Genomic DNA, 19,661 nt, shown 5'->3' on the forward strand with positions numbered 1-19,661 from the left:
ACTAAATGCTTTGGTAGACTCTGGACTGACTGAATCACTGTTTCCTCTGCCTACAAACCCAACTGAATACAAATACTAATTTTGATATTCTCCAAACACCCACCACATCCAGGATCCTTCTGACCACCTCTTTCCCACAGAGCCCCAGAAAACCCTTGGTGGCATTCAGATTCCTCCAGCACAAAACTGCAGAGTGCTGTGGTGGGCTGTGAGCCATGCTAAGGGGTTTGGGTCTCTCACCTGCTGCTCCAGCCATGTGCTCATCCACACTGAGCAGGAGCTCCCAGGCTGCTGGCTGGATGTCCCCATACATCTCCTCTGTGAGGATGGGAGCTGCCTTGATCAGCAGTGACAAAGGGGCAGGGGAGAGGCTCATTACCTGCAACAAACCAAGCCATGCCTGCAGATTATCCACCAGTAACCTCTAGATTAATCCATTTCAGAACATGCTACATAGAAGGAACGTGGCTTTCAGCCCATACTAAAACAGCAGTGTTACCAATCTGGTTCCTAGAGGCTTTTGATTGTCCCTCACATGACCAAAGCACCAAAAAAGAGGACAGAAGGAAAGCCAAACTCTCCCAAAGTGGTGCACAAACAGCAGTACAGGTCCATTAGACTCTCACTAAGAACAGGCTTATAAAGAGTCCTGTTTCTTCAGGAACCTTGAACAAGCAAGAACAAAATTAATACTCTAAACTGACAGGCTGCAGTTGTAACATACCTGGGAATCCTTTGGTTTTTTGTATCCTCAGCTTTGGTGCCTATGTCACTATGGAAAGCCAGAGATGCAGACTGTGATTTAATGGAGCTAAAATGTTTAAAGGATTCTTTGATCATGTTTCCTTAAAAAGTTTAAATTTAGTATTACTCAGATTGGGAAAAGATGTAGGGCTGAACTGATTAATAATCAGGAACAGTTCTTCACATGAATTTGGAGATCCATATATATTTTTCCTCTTTTTGCATTTTAACCTGGCACCTACCTATCTGCCTCCCTAACTAGCACATGGCTTAATCAGTACCTGATTCCTGATGTATTTTAGCATTCCAGAGTCCTTCTTCCCTTCCAGGTTGATATCAATCACTCTCTTTTTAAGAGAAGGAGTCCTCAAGCATGACTTGTCTGAGCACTGGAAGGAAATAAAAAGAAAGTGGAGTTCACATTGATATTTCTCAAAATATGGAAAAGGAAATTATGCACAAGAGGAATTTCCATATACCAGAAACCATCTGATTCCAGAGTTGTAGCACAAAGCCTTCTTCTTTGCTGGCAACAGGCCTAGTTTCAGTGAGACAACACATCTTACAGAATTTTCTTCTATTTTTAACAATGCTTTTCCTAATAAAATCTTAAGGCAGAAGACAGTTAACCAAATGAAGAATGTGAATGTTCACTGTGTAATCTTCTCTGGTGCCACACCCATGTATTTAGTTAAGTAGGTTGGAGGCAAAAAAGTCTACAGCTTCCCCTCTGAAAAATTACCAAAGGAAATGTTTAGTGCACAGAATGATTCCTCTCACAGAATGATAGATGTGGGAAAAGACCTCTAAATCATCAAGCCAAACCAGTATTCTAATTCTAAATCCATCACTAAATCATGTCCCCAAGTGCTACATCCTTCCATTTTTTAAAGCCCTTCAGGGATGGTGATTCCACTGCCTCCTGGGCAGCCTGGTCAAACCTTTCAGATAAGAAGTTTTTCCTAATATTCAGTCTAAACCTCCCTTCATGCAACTTGAGGCTATTTCCATTTCATTTCCATGAAAAAAGCTAAAATTGTCAACTGCTCTCTGGCAGTGAGCTCTGTACTAACACCCTGCATGTGTTCGTAGGAGACCTCACTGCATCTCAAATTCCTTTCTCCTGCTGTTTCATAAATGCTTTGATGGTTTGATGTAGGATAAAGTGCATATCTCTGTCTTGCAATTCAATCTTGGAGAGGAAACAAGACACAGAAATGAACATTTTTTTGCTGCCTTTCATGAAACCTACCAGCTACTCATCTCTTCTGCAGAGGAAATGACTGTCTCTCTTTCCAAATAACTCATACTTTTCTGTGCTAGAGGAAAAATGTGGGGTTTACAGTTTGCAGGAAAGCAGGAAAGCTTCTGTTTCACCTCTTCTGTTCTTTCTTCTTTGAAAATATCCTTTAATTTTCTAACTTGACAGGAAACAAACCATCTCCTTGATGAAGAAATAGAATGAATTTTTCTCCTTCATATGCCACTGCCAAGGGTGATAGCCTCTTTACCCAACAGAAACCTTCATGACAGTCTCATGAACACTTCTGTTCTCAATGTTATTGCAAAGCAGTTGAATGGCTCTGCCACTACAATTATTCAGGATAACTGCACTCTGCCTGCTGTGGTTTAACTGCTGGCACAATTCAGTTGGTGGCTGGGTGGGCACTTTCCTGAAAGCAGAAATCTATTTCCACTAAAGTTAAAAGTACACTTTTACATATAAAATGATCACAAAGTTGTCTGAATATTGTGCTGAAATGGTCATTAAAATGAGACAAACATTAATGACTAATGTATGCAATACATGCATTGTATACATTATATATACATGATGCATGTATATAATACACTATATATATATAAAATGTATTATATATATTATACATGTATATAATACATTATATATGTACATAATATACATATATAATACACATATATGCCTATATATGTATATAATGTGTATATTATATATGTATATATAGTATACAATTCTTGGAACAGCTGAGAGCTCAGACCTAAAAGAAAGAAATTACAGAAGATTTTACAGGAATTTCAAGAGTTTTGCTTACTAACAGACAGGGATAAAACAGGAACAGAGACAGAATCCACAGGGTAGTAAGTAGCAGCCACAAAAGAACACTAAAATTGAAGTTGGGTTGTGAACTTTGTATCAGCAACCAAGATTCATCCCAAACCAATTCCTTACACAATATTGAATGACTTAGTTGCTGGGTTTTTTTACAGCAAAGCTAAGCTTAGGAAAACCTGCATCAATTTTGTCATGGAAGAACCATACGAGCACATCAATCACTTTTCACAGGAAATTACGACGCGTCTGTGCAAATCCCCAAATATTCTGCTTTTCCCATTCCCACACTCACTTCCTTTTGTTTCTTGCCCCTTGCCACGTTGCTGAGGGTGCTGTTTTCTCTGAGGGAGTCCACAGTGTCCCCATAGAGCAGCTTGATGGCTCGGACAAGGCGAGCACAGGAGCGGCTGTGATGCAGGTAGCAGTGCGGGTGGCAGTAGTCGATGTGCGTGCAAATGAAACTTTGCTGGTTGCACAACAGGATCATAACCTGGGGATTAAAAAATAAGTAGTTACCCACAGAAAATGGAGGTGCACAGGCAGTGATTTGGGACAGCCAAGCAAATTTCTCCTCAGCCCAGGTGTGAATCTCAGCTTTAAAAAGGGGTGTAGTCTGTGTAGCTCTTCATACTCAGTAGCTGGGCATGGCTAAAGAACCATTAGTGCTAACAAAGCAAACAAAAACAGCTGCTATAAATGTGTATATTGGGCTAGTGGCAAGGTTAAGGCTGAGGAAAACAGCATATTTTTAATTTGCAGAAAAGCTGTTGTATCACCACTTAAAAATGAGAGCTTGGACTGAAAACCATCAATAGCCAATTGCTCCTAAAGCTGCAAACACCCTCTTTGGGGGTTAGTTTCCTTCAAGGGGTGCAGAGGGGATATCTCAGTATGCTCTCAAGTAGAAATTAGCTGTGTCAATTGCTCTGTGTATGCTTCCCTCACTGGCATTGGGTAGAAACATCTAGTCCAGCTCTATGGTGGCTGGTTAAGTCACTATTTCTACAAGTGTAAATGGGGTAACTGCACCACCTAATTAGTGGCTTGTCTTCATTTTCTTCTGTCTTCACTCAGAGCCAGGATTAAAAACACGAAGGAGATCAGTTTCTCATGTTCGGGCTTGGTTTCTTAAATCTTACCTAAAGGACAAAGAGTTCTGCAACACTTCCAGCTACCAACTAAAAATGAGAAAATGGAGATGAATCCAGCTAGTTACAAGATCTTTTAAAGCTTAAGAGTCCAATAAAGAACTAACACCTGTATCATTTATACTTTTGACTCAATAACCAAACTCCAGTGACCCACAGTGCAGCCCTGACTGTCCAACCAAAAACTATGGCCTGAAACCATGAAGAACAAGGAAGAAGACAGAACCAAAAACCACCATCTTGTCCCACACCTTTTACTATATTCTAAAGCCCAGAATTCCAAACCCTTCACCATGTGACATTACACACTTCTATTCTAACTACACACCAGTGATTTTAACTCCATCACTCAAATTTGGAAGCCTTCTCCAAGGCCTTAAGTCAAAAGCAGTGTTCTCCTGGGGTCAGTGTCAGAAATCACAGAAAGTTCAAAACTCCCAGGCTTCTGGGTTCCAACATACTGGTGTCATCATATGGCAGCAAGGAGTAGTAAAATTTACCTAAAAATCAGGTAAATATTTTGAATTTAGCTGTTCTGAGTGAATGCTCTCTGGTGTAACTCAGATGGTTTCTTGCCAGAGGAGAAAAGCTCAGCCCAGCAGCTCTTTGTACATTGATATTCACATTAAGCACAAACCCAGCCTCTTACTAGCACTCTGAGGAAAACACACAGGCATCTCCAAGCCATTCACACTGCAGGTCTTAAGAGGCCTTTATGAATCCTTCTCTTCCCCCCATAACCCAGTGCAGAAGTACCATAACTACCAGAAGGAAGCTATCCCAATTTTCCATCCACTGTGTCAAGGTCTGTGCAGCTGAAGTCTGCTGGCTCTCTCTCCAGGCTGCCACATCATATTCAACCTTAAAATGTTTAAGCTTCTAAAAATGACAGGAGCTTAATCTAAAACAAATCTGAAAAAAACCAAATTGGAACCAGTGATCCTTTAGAGTTGTTTGCTTGTGACAACTAAGCAAGCTTTTGCTTTGCCCATAGTTTTAGTGACAATCTACCCACACTTTCTAACAAATGAAAAAAATAGCATTGTCATGTAATACTGGTACTTGCCTGTCATTAAGTATACCAGATGCTTTTTCAAATTTTCCTTTCTCCTGTGCCAGCTAATCACATGTAAAGTGAAACAAACACCTCAAGTTTCCCTCAGAATTCACGAGTTCATTCATCCCACCACACTGAGAAAAGGCACCATGATTTACCTTAAGCAGCTAACTAGGGAAATTCCCTTATCCTCTAATGATGCAGCATCTAATACATACATATATGTCTAACACACTCAGTTTAGTACACTGGGATTTCCAAATGAGGTGTAACCATTCCAAGAGCATTAGAGTACTGGCAGAAAACAGGGCAATCCAGGGACTGAGTTGCTAGATTGGAAGACATGGCATTCAAATTCCCTGCCCTGCCAGCCTCATCTGAAAAAGACAACTATCAAGAACTGTTTCTGACATAAAAGTTAAGCCTGTTCTTGCCCACACCCCATAGGAATGGGGTAGCTGAGAGCAGTCTGTGTGAAATATCTGGGGGGAAAAATGAAGATACCAAGAAATGCCCTTCCCAAAGGGAACTCAGAAATCAAAAAGTGTCTGTGCTCACTCACATACACAGTGAGTCAACCCACTGCACAGTGAGTCAGCCCAAGGTGTGTGCATGACACATTGGCCACACTGCACCAGAGGACACCAGGGGATTGAGCAGAGCACACTGGCCCAGCTGACCTCTGGCAAGTCTAAACCACAGGCACAGAGATTGCCCAAAGGGTACCAAAGAACACCTGCAGTGTTCTACACCTGTTGGATCAAATCACACCTGCAGTGTTGTATTCCCTGTCTGTTGGGTAAGGCTCTGTTGGCAGCTTCTAAAATGCCACTTCCCAGAAGCCCAGCTCACACTGCAGTCCATTCTGTTGCTCTCTCTGAAATACACACTATTAACCATGCTGGAAATAAGGTACTGAGCTAATGTGTTTTTCAGCTGAGGTAGTATGGCTGTCCCTGCACACCTAGGGAGGAAAAAAAATCAAATATATGAGCTAGAGAGAAGACATTTAAGTCCATTTCAGAAATGGCAAACATGCAATTTCCAAAGGTCGCAGCTTACTTAGCTCGAGATCCTTTATGCTGTATGGAAAAAAATCACAAACTCTGATCTGGTTATTGCCACACAAATGTTTTTCCTATTGAAAATCCCATCCCTGGGAGCACTGCTGGCACTGGTACTTACATGCAGCCACGACATGTTGCGGTGATAATTCTCCTCCATGCCTGTGCTGCTCAGTACCTCAGGCTCAATGCTGGGCTCGCTCGCACTCCAAGGGCTCCCTTCTTCAAAAGAAAAATACCCAAAAAGGTTGTTGTTTTTATTGCTCCCCATGTGCTTTAAGACTAGGGACAGCACTTGTAAGCCAGGCCAGCCTTGTGGGAACAGATGAGAGTACACAGAATATGCCACACTGGAAAGACTGCATTTGGACATCCCTCCCCAGTCCTGTGCTGGCTTGACACTTACAAGAACTATTTGGACTTGACCCTTAGACCATCTTGTCTGTAGCAAACATTTGTCCCTCCATTTTTTTTTCTTTAATGGAAGGGAAGTGGATAATCCAAATCCATCATAAACAAACTCTTTGCACCATTCAGATGATGCAAATGGCTGGTTTAGTGATCTGCATTGACTGGGCTCTGTGGTTAAAAATATCAACAAAAAATCCAACCAGAAGTGGCATCCAACTGGAAATGCCAACAAAATCCCTGATAATTGCCCACAGAGACTGCTAATATCATGGGGATGAAAGGGGAAAAAAATCCTGATTCTGGCACACAAGAACACTTTAGAACTCAGCCAAGGGAGAGATTTCCCTGAGAATTCCACTGACTCCTGTGTATCCCCTAGCCACTTCTTACCCTATGGGCCTGCTATAAAACTAATACTAATGATATTAAGAGCTGGCTGGAGATGAATTTTGGTTTACCTTTTTTCTCTTCTTTAAGTGAACTGTGACTTGTCAAAGTTTACAGAATTGACAAACCCACTCTCCATGCTCTCCTACTGAAGTACCTTTTGGGCAACGTAAAAATGACCATTAAACTTCGGAGGTTATTTCAGCTCCAAATGTATCCAGAGGTTTTGGTTAACACCAGTAGTGAAGGGGGGAAGCCCTTTAATTCAATTGTGGTGGAGATTTCACCGAGTAGGATGCACATCCTCTTTCCATAAGATATATGTACAGATATCCATCTTTCAAATCCTAAGGAAAGCAGCTGTAAGCCACAAAAATAGATGTATGTGCCAGCATGTAGAAATACAGTATGCAGCACGTGAATGTTATGTTCTGCACAGAGGAATACATGTTTCACATGTCACCTGACATGCTTATGGCATCATATCCAGCGTGGGATATGAAGTACATGCCTATATATATATATATATATATATATATATACATATATATATAGCCAATCTGTTGCCGTGGACAGTAAAGTATCATATATAAATATGAACTCATGCATTCCTTATATCTGGCTTAGGGGTGTGTGCATGTGAATATGCATGTGCTACCCTAGACAGAGCAGGTGTTGGGCTGGCAGGCCAGCATTCCAAGATGCCCTAACACAGTGCTGAACTGACAATCTGTGCACGGAGCCGACGCTGCACCCAGAATTTGGGCCATGTTCCTCCCTTGCCCTGAAAAGAGATTTTAGATCTAGATTGGTTTTGGTTTTTTTCCCTAGCCTGCATGGGTGGGGATCTCTTGTCATTTCTATCTCTGCTGCAATCACATTGAGAGTTTTAAGGTCCTTCCTAGTGTCCCCTCCCTTTCCACCCGCTCATCTAAGTTACCTATATCAGTGACAGTGTCCCTGCTGTGGGACAGCTGCAGCTCCTCATTCTCAGACTCTGAGTCCTGCCGTGATAACTTGGTGCTCTTTAGGCTGCCGGCCCGGCGAATGCTGGAAAGGGAACCCCCCTTCTTCACCCGGAAACTGCGGGTTCCTTTAATCTGGAGCAAGCGGGAGCCTCCTCCTATCCTGATCTTCCTGCTGGGAACTGCATTAAAAGAATAAAAGAGGACTTTTTTCCCCTTAATTTCTCCCCGTTTTGTAAAAAAAAGAAAGAGATGCTGGCCCTCCCCGCCCTCCCGACCCTTCGCTGCCAGGTCTTCTGCCAAGGAATGTGGGATCAGAGACTCCCTCCAAAGCCAACGCCAATGCAGCTCGATCAGTCAGAGAGAAAAGATGCTTCACAAAAGTGTGTTCAACACCTCACGTCCTGGAGAGCTGGTGCAGCACCTCAGGCCTTGCCTGTGTTTGGGATTAGCCCTTGTTCAACCACCAGCAAGTAGAGTCATCTGTGCTAACACAAACCCAAAACGTGGACAAGAAAATCCTACAATTCACACTAATTGGAACCAATTCCTGCCAGGAAGCAGGATCTGCCCAATGGATGTAAATTGCAGTTTTCTTGGCCAGTCCTTAGAGTTTAGATTAGTGCAGCATCACCTCTTGCTACAGATAGCTGGCTGAATCCCAAGCATGAACAAGCCACCTTGGACAAACCTATGTTCCCATGGGCCTGGGTTGTGTAAACCTCCCTGAGCTCTGAAGTAGGATCAATTATTTATTTATACAGCACAGAGGGGAGTCTGCTTCATGAGGCTAGCACATAAGACTTCTTTGAAGCAAGGTTTGCATAAATCCGTGTCTCTGCATGTTACTCTTCATCATTAGAATGCTTTAGAGGAAACAGAAGCATGTGGATCTTCTCCTTCAGACAAACCAGCAGCTTTCAGGCATTGACAACATCCATTGACACTTGGCATTTTTGATGAGCACACGCATGGAATGGTTCAATGTTTAAAGCACCGACTGTTTGCACTTTCATTCTCCTCTTAGTTCAAAGGCAGTACATGGCAGAATGTCAGTCCAAATGTTGCAACACTCAGTCATTTTTCTGCAGATCTAACCAGGCAAGGCCACGTGTGATCAATTATCTTTTGGTGTGTGGTTGGGAATGAACAGCACAGAGCTTTTTTGGATACCACAGATAAGCAAAATATTTAAATAGAATTCTATTCTGGCTTTGGGATAAAGCAAACACACCTTTACTCCTGAGATTGCCCCCAGAATGGAACTCCCACTCCCATTTCCAATGGCTAGCATCCTGGCCAAAGACAGTTTTGAGAGCTGCCCCTCAGTCCTCACAAGTCAGCTGGCAAACCACTGTTGTCTGGCCAAAGAATCTCCCTCCAAGTGACCATGCTAAGTACCTTAGCAATTGCTACTGCTTGAAGAATGTTCATATCAGCTCCACGACTCCCAGGCTGCTTAATCACTTGTAACTGCACTTCATGAAGTCTGCAGGATCCCATTTTGGCACCCAAAGAGTACATGTGACCATCTGAGAGCCTGCTCTACCTAGCTGCAGTGCCTGTATTTCAGACCTACCTGGAGAAGATTCTACACAGTAAACCCGTGGCTTTTGGATAGCTGCTAAGCCATGCCTGGGGGGAGTAATGACAGCAAAGTTTTCAACACTCCAGAAAAATGAAAAAAATGAGATTAGTACTCATCAAAGGCTTAGAGATAAAGAAACCTCTCACTGCAGGCAAGCAAAATTTAGTTACATCCACACAACGACATTTTCTCATCTAGGCAAGTGTAGATTATGAAAGATGCCTCTGCATCTGTAGTGTTTGGCCCAGGTGGATTTCCAGAAGAATGTGCTGTGGCCAAAGAAAAGAACATAATTATTGTGATTTTTAAAATATAACATTATCTTGCATTTATTAAGCTTCTAAAATACTGGAATTACATTTTTGCTACGGTATATTAGGATTCAACCTTCCTACCATAGTCACTTTCCCCATGCTTAAAATGCTGTAAGGAAGCTTTAGTAAAGAAAAACTACATATCAAGTTAGGGGAAAGGGATAATGGAAAGAAAACACTAATAAAACTGCAGGAAATTGTAGTTTAATGGAGAAAAGGATGCAGAAAGTCAATACTATCTTGCAAAAGTACATTACCCCTGTAGCACAGTGACATGCAAAGGAAAAGCTAAGTCAGCATTGTCTCTAAGAAAAAGAGGATAGTTAGGGCCTTTCCACCAGTATTTTCCAGCAGGACTGCCTGTTTGAAGGTATTCTCCCAATCAGGTAACATCCCCAGGACTGTTTTCTGGAAAGCTTAAAAATGGTTTCAAGCAATTGTCGTAACTAGCCTCAAAAAAATCCCCAACCCAAACTTTTTCTCATCTAAATAGGTGGAGACATCTTATCCCACACATCTTAGACTGTCAGACAGACCATAAGGCTGTCTGGTTTTTTGGGCTGCCAATATACCAAGATTGGACAAGTGAGCATCAATTTATCCAGCTCACCTTTCTTAGGTGGGTACCCATCTGTCTGCACAACAGTAGCTGGCCCACCAGACACACAATTCTGGAGAAAGTTTTATACCACACAAATCATGGAAGCATTTCTAATATTTTCTCCAGTAATTGTGGCAAGATCACAGCTGAAGACAACACAGACTTTATCCAAAGCCTGCAGAAGTCAATAAAAGCTCCTCCTAATCATTAATGGACATTTCTGAGAGGAAAACCAGCCACAGATCTCACTGTTGTGAAACAACCATTAGACATTTATCCTTTTCAAGCAATCATCAAAATCATAATTCAAATTCCTGCACCTGTAAATTACAACTATGAGACAGAAAGTAAATTGCTCTAGGAAACTTGTAAGAGGGTCATCCAGGGGTATCTGGCAGTTTGGTCTCTAATTGCAAATACACACAATGACTATATTGTATTGCAACACTTGTACCATCAGATAGAATGTGAGTCTTGCATGGGATGGCTCAGAAATGGAAACAATCTGCTATTCTCAGCAAATACAGTGAGCTTGAAGTTTGCTTGCACAGGATAGAGTATGTTGGTAACACCAATCTGCTAGCCACCAAAAGCCACACAGTGTATTTTTCATGTGGTAGCAAAGAATTCAAGAGACCAATCACACTAATTTGTTGTGATGCCATGACTTCCAAACAGATTTTCCACAGAAAAATAGCAATCTTCCCTTTTGTCTGTGATTTCCCCAAAATGAAAAACTGTGATCAGAAAAAAAAAAACAATCACAACTTTTGATCTTTATTTTTACAGTGACTCAAATAGTGATGCTTCTCTCAGCATCCCACTAAGTTTCAAACAAGGCTTATTCCTTTTTAGCAATTGTGCAAAGCTTTTGATTGATTTCAGTCATAGCACTTCTATAAAATTTAACATCTTTGCTTCTCACATTCATTATATTGAACCCTGAAGGCCAAAAGCATCTCAGAAATGATTTAAAGCCACGTGACTTCATGGCTGCCTGCTTTTAAACACAGTCTATGCAAATGAAAACACAAAACCAAGCGCCACTTCACAAGCCCTGAGAACACAAAAGCCTTATTGCTCTGACAAACCTTTTTTCTCCTCGAAGCCAGCCTCAGATTTGAGGGTGTGGCTGCTGCTGTGTAGGGAATCCTTTGAATCTTCATTTTCATCCAGCACCCCGGCAAAGCTGATCTTTCTCTCATACCTGTGTCGGTCCATCTCAGGGTCCAGGCGCATCCTGTAGCTCTCCAGATCCTGCAGCAGAATGCAGAGCACACAGATGTGCCAGCAGCATGAGAAGCTTCAGGGAGAGCTGCTCCAGATGGGGTTTGTTTTAGTCACACATAAGTGCTGTTTGTCCTTGCAGCAGGCTGAGCCACCTGCCGAGGTGGAAGAGTCACCAGGCGCTAACACACATTGCAGGTTAACATTCCACTGCAGCTCAGGAGGGGAAACACAAATCACACAACTATTGGGATTGGAAGGGACTTCTGGAGATCATCCAGCCCAGCCCCCTGCCAGTCAGGGTCACTCAGAGGGTGGGTTTGGAATGTGCCCAGCTATGAGCAAATCGAGCTTGTTTCTACTCCACGATCAGTGAAAGGCTTTGGGTGAAACTTCAGTCAAGACCCCAGTCTACATGCTCTGTTGGTAGTTAAACTAGTTCACCAAAACTAGTTCAGTTGCAAATGTTTCAGTTCTTTAAGGCTCCCAAGGCTGTGCTCCTACCTATGAAACAGGTATGCCTACAAACACCAATGGAAGTGAGATTTTCTCTACTGAAATTCCAGCTTTATGGACCATAACATTATGTACCTGATCTTCTGGGAATGGAAGCATCACTTCAAAAATACAGATTAATATTTTAAACTGGATTATTGTTGCCTCTTTTTTCCCCCCTCTGTACAAAGTTAGAAGCAGCACTCTGTGGCCATTTTATCTTACAGACTCTTGCATAATGTGCCCTTAAGGTTTCTTTCACCTATAGCTCACAGAATAATACCTCCTCCTTGTCTCCCATATACAAGTCTAGAAAGTGATTAACCAGTTGCACTTCTAGCTCATATAAAAGCACTAATTTCTGTTCACTTTCATTATCCAATATATTCTTAGTTCCAAGCCTAACTACTTAATTACATGTATTCTAAACCACAGTATTATCCTGCTTGTGGATGCAGTCCTTTATTATGTTGAAATATCATCAATGTGTTTAAGGAGAATTTTGCTGAATTTATTGCTTTTTAAAATTGCCCTTCTTGCATACCTTGGGGATAAGCCACTTCATCAGAGGTCATCTACAGCCTTTGGAATAATTTTCAGAACCTAATTACAATGCTATCCAGATAAATCAGCCTGCCAAGCATAATTGCCATGACTAAAATTTGATCTGTCATTAACAAAACCCAGGATAAGTAAGGCTAAATCCTTCATGTAAATTTAACTTCTCATTTTTTCTTTATAACTTTTATCCTGATTTCTTAAAGAAATTGGGCTGAAAAGCTGAAAGCCTGTCAGACATTTAATTTTCATCTCATTTCATGCTGCCCACTTCTGAAGCTGAGGGTCACTGTCAACTCAACTCACCAACAGATGAATGTGTGCATGTGTATTTTTTGAAACAACAGGCTAAAGGTAATGTTGAATCACAGTATTAGACATAAGAAAATCCACACAAGAATGAATCACTTAAAATATTTTTTCATATATTCTGCTATTCATAGTTGTCACCTAACCAGTTGTTTAGCTTATTTTTTATGCCAGCATTTGCCTGTGCCTTTCTGAGTCTCATGGAGTTTTTTTTCTTTCTTTGCTTCCTTATCCCCATTTCTTTCATTTCTTCCCATTCTCCCTGCAATTTTCTGGATCTAACCCAAACCAATCTGCAGCTTTTAAGCTCTGGCAAATTCTCTGCAAGCCATTCTGTTCCCTTCCCCTAAGTCACCCCTGGCCCTGCTAATCAACTAGTGAGCATCTGAGCTGGTCATTTCCCATATTCTACCTCCCACACTTCCCAGGTCCCCCACCCTCAGTTTCTCAATCCCTCTTCTCTCTTTGGAAACTTTATTTAACCCCCAGTAGCACCTTCCATGCTCTTACCTTCCTAACCAATCTATTTCATGTACCCTGACCATCTTCTGTTCACCACACAAAATTGCTCCTTTCACTCAGAAGTGATCCACTGGAGATTTTGCCTCTGATCAGAGCCTGGAATCTGTGATTCTGGAGGCCAAGCCCTCTCCCATGTGTGTGCTCCACTTACCACAAGAGGCTCAGTCCGTGGTCTGGGCATGTAGGGGAAGGTCTCCCGAAGGAATGTGGTTATCTCCAAGAGAAGCTGGCAGGCTGCCATTTTTAGTGCAAAGGGACAACAACATTTGGTAGGATTCACAGTGCCTAGGAAAGAATATTTCAGTCATGAACAAGGTGTTTATACAAGATCTGGAGCCAAGAGGTGATGGACATTGTCACATATGGTGCACGATGCAAGCTGCACTGAAAAACAGCAAAACCTCACACTCCTGTGCTGCTTTCCCCACACTAAAAAACCAGAATCAATCAAATAACAAACCATGTATCTACCAGCACATGAAATAATATCGACATTTATATTACATTGATTATATCATATTGCATTCTATTTTATATGCTATTAATTATAGATTATATTAGATTACTTATATATTCTATTGTATTCTATTGTACTCTATTGTATATTATATTATATTACATTGTATTACATTGCATTGCATTGCATTATATTATATTATATTATACTATATTACTTTATAGTATTTTTTTATTATATTAGGCTGCATTAAATTGAAGTAACATGATAATTGAGTATAGTATATATTATAGTATTTTATGTTGAGGTACCTACTGAACTAAGCACAAGTTTATGACATTTTGTATACATGTCATTTAAGGCTATTACAGGTTAAGAAATAGATATCCTTTTCCTTTTCATTTTTGCATTCAAGTCATTTGTGGAAAAGAACCACTTTCAAATATAGAAAATTATCTCAAAATAAGGGAGTTAGGACTAGCTGTTAAAGAGATACTTTTCCTTTTATTATTAATTACGACCCTGATAACTGGAAAAGATAGCCTCCTTTGAAGTCAGGCTTCTAAAATTGTGCAAGCAATCCATGTGCTATATAGAGATGATCAAGGGAAAAAATCAAACTACTTAATCTAATTTTTCATTCAAATTCTTAACCTAAAACTAAGAGGGAAAGGGAAGAGAGATTATAAAAATTCTTCGAGTTTTGTATCAGTTGGTACTTCAAGTTTTGTAATGAAACAATCAGATTTAAAACCATATAAAACCCATCTGATACAATTCAAGGCTTAAAAGTAGGAAGGATTCTTCAGTGCTTGATCAATTTGAAAAGTACTTTTTAGGATAACAGACAGCAAAAAAAGTAAATTAAATAGTTAATTGTGACAACAACTAACCACACCCATTTTTAAAGTTATTCCTGATATTACCATTTACATACACTTCAGAGAGATTAATGTCTTTACTTGCTTTTCTCATGTGTGATCTAACTGCTTTTGCAAAGAAAAAGACTGAAGCAAACAAGTGAGAAAACACTGCAGGGATCAGATGCTTGTCAGATCCCCTGTACACACCAATAATGAATTGCGGACTTGGTGAAGATTAAAATAATCTAAACTATCAAAAGCAAATGAGACATACAGTGCAATGGAATGTGCAACTGCATATTTAATGCTCTTCACTCTACTCCCTACAGCATAGAAAGCAGCTTTTGAAAACTCCCTGCCTACAGCAGGACTACTGATGAGCCATTTTCAGACACTGGTTTTCAGGAGAGCACTTGAGTTTTTAAATGGCTTTCTAGACCAGAAACTGGTCTTTGTTTGCTTCTCTCAGGGTAATCTTTTAAAGCAGCTCTTTATCCCCTTGAGTGCCTGGTATGAGTGGCTGAAAAAAGAAAGTGGCTGGGAAAAGGAAGCCTGTCCTGCCACCCCATCACTGGAATGGAGTAGTTTATTTTGTGGTGCAGGGGAAAGAATCTTTGGTGTCCAGCCTCCTCCTGCTTTGGCTATATCCCCTAAAGGGAGAGCTTAGGGCAAAGACCTCCTCTGGAGCTCATTTCTTATAAGGGCCATGTTCCTGCCAGCTTCTCTCTAGTCCAAAGGGGGCCCTTCTGCAGTGATAAGAACAAACCCAGAGCCACAGAAGAGAAAACGGAAAATAAACAGTGCCAGCACACCATATCCAATGGGGAACAACAGCACACACAGACAAGCACCAGTGAACTGCAGCACACATGTATACATAAATGGTGTCTAAAGAGCACAAAATGTTTGCTACCACCTTCACCTACAGCTACAACAGGATGTGTTTTGACAATTCATTTTGGTTCACAGGGTTTGCTATAACTTGCATGCTTATACAAACTTTCAGAATCAGTGATCTGTCACAGCTCTTCCATCCTTCTGGCACAAATGTGGGTGGCTACATCACCTTGTTGTTACACAGATTTTTAATGATGCTATTTTTTAAATTTTTTTTCTGCCTGGAAATCTTGACTTCTATACTCAAGCCAAGATTTAAAAGTCTTTAGCAGAGCTGTGCCAATTCACATCAGGTGAGTTGGCCCTTCAACGTTCAGAAAGGGAAAAGTGGCTGATCTTACACAAATATTTTGGCAGAAATAACTGTAAGGATTGGAGCATGAACCACTTTTGACACTCAGGTGACAGCAGGGCTCAAGAAATAAATTATGACCCTGCTTACAACTGCAGTTTCTGTGTACAGGAATTGAAGCTCATGGCCTGGTTTCCCCTTCCCAGTCTTTCAGTTCTGCTACACATCTGCCATGTTTTACATCCAGGCACAAAAAGAACAGGGGAGGAAGCTGGGGTGAAAGTGAGGGACTGGGAAATACAGCTGGGTGGCAAGAAAATGAAAAGAGAAAAAATATTAAGTGCTCCTAAAGCAGAGGTTCTTACAAGCGGGGGTTCTTGTAGTAAAGGGAGTCTCCTTACTGTCATCTAAAAAGTCTTCTTCCTCATCCTCCTTTCTCAGGCGCCTCTTGGTCTCCTCATCATAAATGAGGCCAAGCAGGTTGGCAGGACTCTCACTCTCAGCATGGCACAGCTCATTGAGGCGGACACCAATTGCCTGCAGATGGAGAAAGAACACAGCAGGTGAGAATTTCAGCCCAACCAGAATGCCTGGGCTTTATTTTTATTGTCTTAAGAGGAGAAAGGCATGACAAAAGACTAATTGCTATCAAAACTATCATTTATTTCCCCCTTTTTTCAAGAAAAATTTACAAAGTGTTAAATTTCAGGATGAAAATTTAAGTAAATTTAGTTAAACAATAAACCACTCCAAATTGGCACATAATAGGGAGAAGGAGAATAGATCATTATGAAATATTAATTCCTTACACTTTTCTTTGTTCCTTTGATATATTTATTGCAGATTTTTGCTAAGTCTTTCTACTGAGAATGTAGGGCTTCTGCTTAAGAAACTATACTGTGATTTAGGAACCCAGAAACAGTGCTAAAAACCAGGTGCGGCAGTGTTCTTTATCTTTTCCACAACCCATCCTTCCTCCAGGAGATATCTCCTGTTAATGGGCCATTGTGTCTCACTGCATGACTGATAAAATTACATCATCCCACTGGGAGATGCTCCAGCCAGGGGAAGGAGCTAAATCTAGAATCCACACACAAAAATCCAAAATTAGCACAAAATTCCAGCCTTATTTACTACAAGAAAAAAAAAAAAAAAAAAAAAAAAAAAAAACAACAGAAAAAGTCTCAGTGCATTGAGAGTCTTTCCTAAATATTCTTTTCCCTTTGTTCAGTAGATTCTTTCCTTATTGCCCAAGATTTAGCAGATAAACAGCAGTGCCTTCAGTCACTGCCTTCAGTGAGGAGAATCAGAAATGGGAATGAACAGCAAGACACCTTGCAGGAAAAGGAGAAAAATCACACTCTAAAACTACTCTCTAAATGTTATCCTGCCTTACCCTTCTGAAATTCTCCTAAGCAGCAGCAAACATATGCTAGTCTTAGAATTGAGAATGCATCCAAATAAGTCTTATGACATCATTAAAGTTAAGGGGAAGACAATTACAAGTTGCCTGTGATCAGATTTCCCTGGGTCCTTTCTTATGACCTTGAATCACATTATAGTACTTTTGACATTATGTAAAGAAAACCTTCCTGGACTTTTTCCAGATCAGTTACTAAAAATGATAGCTGAGGGGGAATCTAACTGGCTTCTTTCTCGTTTTCATTTTTTTAGAATCTGAGAAAAGAGAATGCCTAGAAGCATAGCATCTACAAACAGAGATGGATAGCTCTGGCTGCCTGAGAACATGCAAAACTTCAATGACTATGTAATCCTATGCTCTCCACTTAAAAGGAATTCTCAAAGGAGTCAGGCTAAGGCAGTGACTTCATGGAATACAGAAGCAAGTGTTTACTTTTTCAAGGAACTTTGGTCTTTGTGCTGTCATTAAGGTAATCTCCTGTGTTTGAGACTTTACCAGAGAGTAGGATGACCAGGTAACATTTTCTGAGTTAGCTTTGGAAATGGAAGGAGGAGATCTATGAAGGTACTAAGCTCAGGTTCTAAGACCCAAGCTGAATTCTCCCCCTGGGCTGTTCTGTGGTGGGAATGTATTGAAGTGGTCAGCTTTATTTTGAAGTTCCCTACAATGTGCTCCACTGAGAACCATGTGTTGGTTTAACCTATCAGAATTCAGGTCAGCAAGACAGAACATGATTTTTAAATTCCCATAAGCATTGGAGTTTATGTCTCCTTTTTTTTTGGGAGGAGGGTGGGCAAGACAGGAATCATGATGATCACTGTAAAAATCACTGGTTTTTAGAAGAGGTGAGAAGCACAGAGCTCACTTCCAGAAAGACATCTGTAGCCATTTAGAGGAACTTCTCCCACTTTTTTGAGTTGTGAGAAATGACCTGTACACTTGTCAGATGTTCAGCAATTATATCCTGGGGGCTTTACAAGGAAATTGCAAGTGGCATTCACAGGGCCAGATAAGGAAATTGCCTCTATCCTATATGGTAAGAGATCACAATCAAATAAAACTTGAAGGATTCAAGTGCCAAACAAGAAGAGACAATTCTTTACATGACTCATAGTAGCTCTGTAGAATTCCTTGCCAAGGAATTACAAGCACTAACAGTCTGTATGGGTGCAAAGAGAAACTGGATTAAGTACAGCAAAGAGAAACCCATTACTAAATATACAGCACCACACCTAGCTCAAGGAGCCCTAGGATAAATATATTTGGAAGCAAGAAAAATAGAAAGTAGTATCACATCCCACATTTTCCCTCTTCCTTAGCCATTCACATATGACAAGTGCTGGAAAAAGGAGAATGGGCCAAACAGATCCTTGGAGAGAACATGCCCTGACAAAGTCACTTCCCTTAGGAGAAAGGGTGATCCTGGCAGGCTGTGAAGTGCAATTTGGAAGGAAGGCTTCTGAGCCCTCACCTTACAAGGATGAGATTCCGTACAGGATCCAATCACCTTTACATTTTGCCGCATTTTTAAACGCAACTTAGAAGAGAAGCAAACACTCACATCTCCCCACTGGTAGAAGAGCTTGGCTGCATTCCACTGCAGCTTCTGGTTCCTCTTGTTGCCCACGATGGGGGAGCGGCCCCGGGAGAGCCCTTTCTTGGTGATGTTGACGTGGTGGCCCTTCATCCACTCGGGCCAGTTGCCGCGGTTGCAGCGGTGCACGAAGCGCGCACACTCCAGGAACAGCGCTGCTCGCGCCACCACGGGAGCCTCCTGCAAGGTTTGCAAGGGAAAAAAGATAAAAATAAAATCACCTCAAAGGCAAAAATGCGTTAAAAACTCCCCCAACATTAGAGTGCTCTGTGCTTTAAAAACTGAAATGCCAAGGAGTCACATCTCTCCATGAAAAGCTGACACCAGAGTCTCTCTGCATAAATCTCACCTCTTGAGCTACTAACACTTACTACTCAACACTGACCAGTCCTGCTCAGTCCAAACACTAGAAAAGCAGAAAGAAACAAATCATTAACTTAATAAGAACATTAACCCCCCTCTGTAATGTTCTTCAGAAACCATCTAATTTCAAAACTGTGCATCTGGCACTGATACTGCACAAACAAGTCAAGTTTTAGTTTCACCTCTGCTACAGAGGCTGCTGTAAATATAAACTAAATATTGCAGGAGCAAATGACACCCATGGCCACACAAATCCTAGAATTTGTCACTTAAGGTTCTGCTGTTGAATC

At 41.1% G+C, this 19,661-nt stretch overlaps 1 protein-coding gene across 1 annotated transcript in view; it reads right to left on the reverse strand.

The window, feature by feature from the left end:
- UNC80 (unc-80 homolog, NALCN channel complex subunit) overlaps positions 1-19,661 on the reverse strand; it is a 119,980-nt gene that overhangs the window by 51,674 nt on the left and 48,645 nt on the right. The window contains exons 23-31 of the mRNA XM_079311196.1: positions 18,976-19,188; positions 16,393-16,528; positions 13,634-13,767; positions 11,463-11,628; positions 7,844-8,050; positions 6,227-6,327; positions 3,129-3,326; positions 1,026-1,133; positions 241-379 (exon numbers count right to left, since the gene is read on the reverse strand). Coding sequence (XP_079167322.1) covers positions 241-379; positions 1,026-1,133; positions 3,129-3,326; positions 6,227-6,327; positions 7,844-8,050; positions 11,463-11,628; positions 13,634-13,767; positions 16,393-16,528; positions 18,976-19,188 — 1,402 coding nt within the window. The remainder of the gene's footprint in view (positions 1-240; positions 380-1,025; positions 1,134-3,128; positions 3,327-6,226; positions 6,328-7,843; positions 8,051-11,462; positions 11,629-13,633; positions 13,768-16,392; positions 16,529-18,975; positions 19,189-19,661) is intronic.

This window comes from Erithacus rubecula, assembly GCF_903797595.1.
Source record: "Erithacus rubecula genome assembly, chromosome: 8".
Lineage (NCBI taxonomy): Eukaryota > Metazoa > Chordata > Aves > Passeriformes > Muscicapidae > Erithacus > Erithacus rubecula.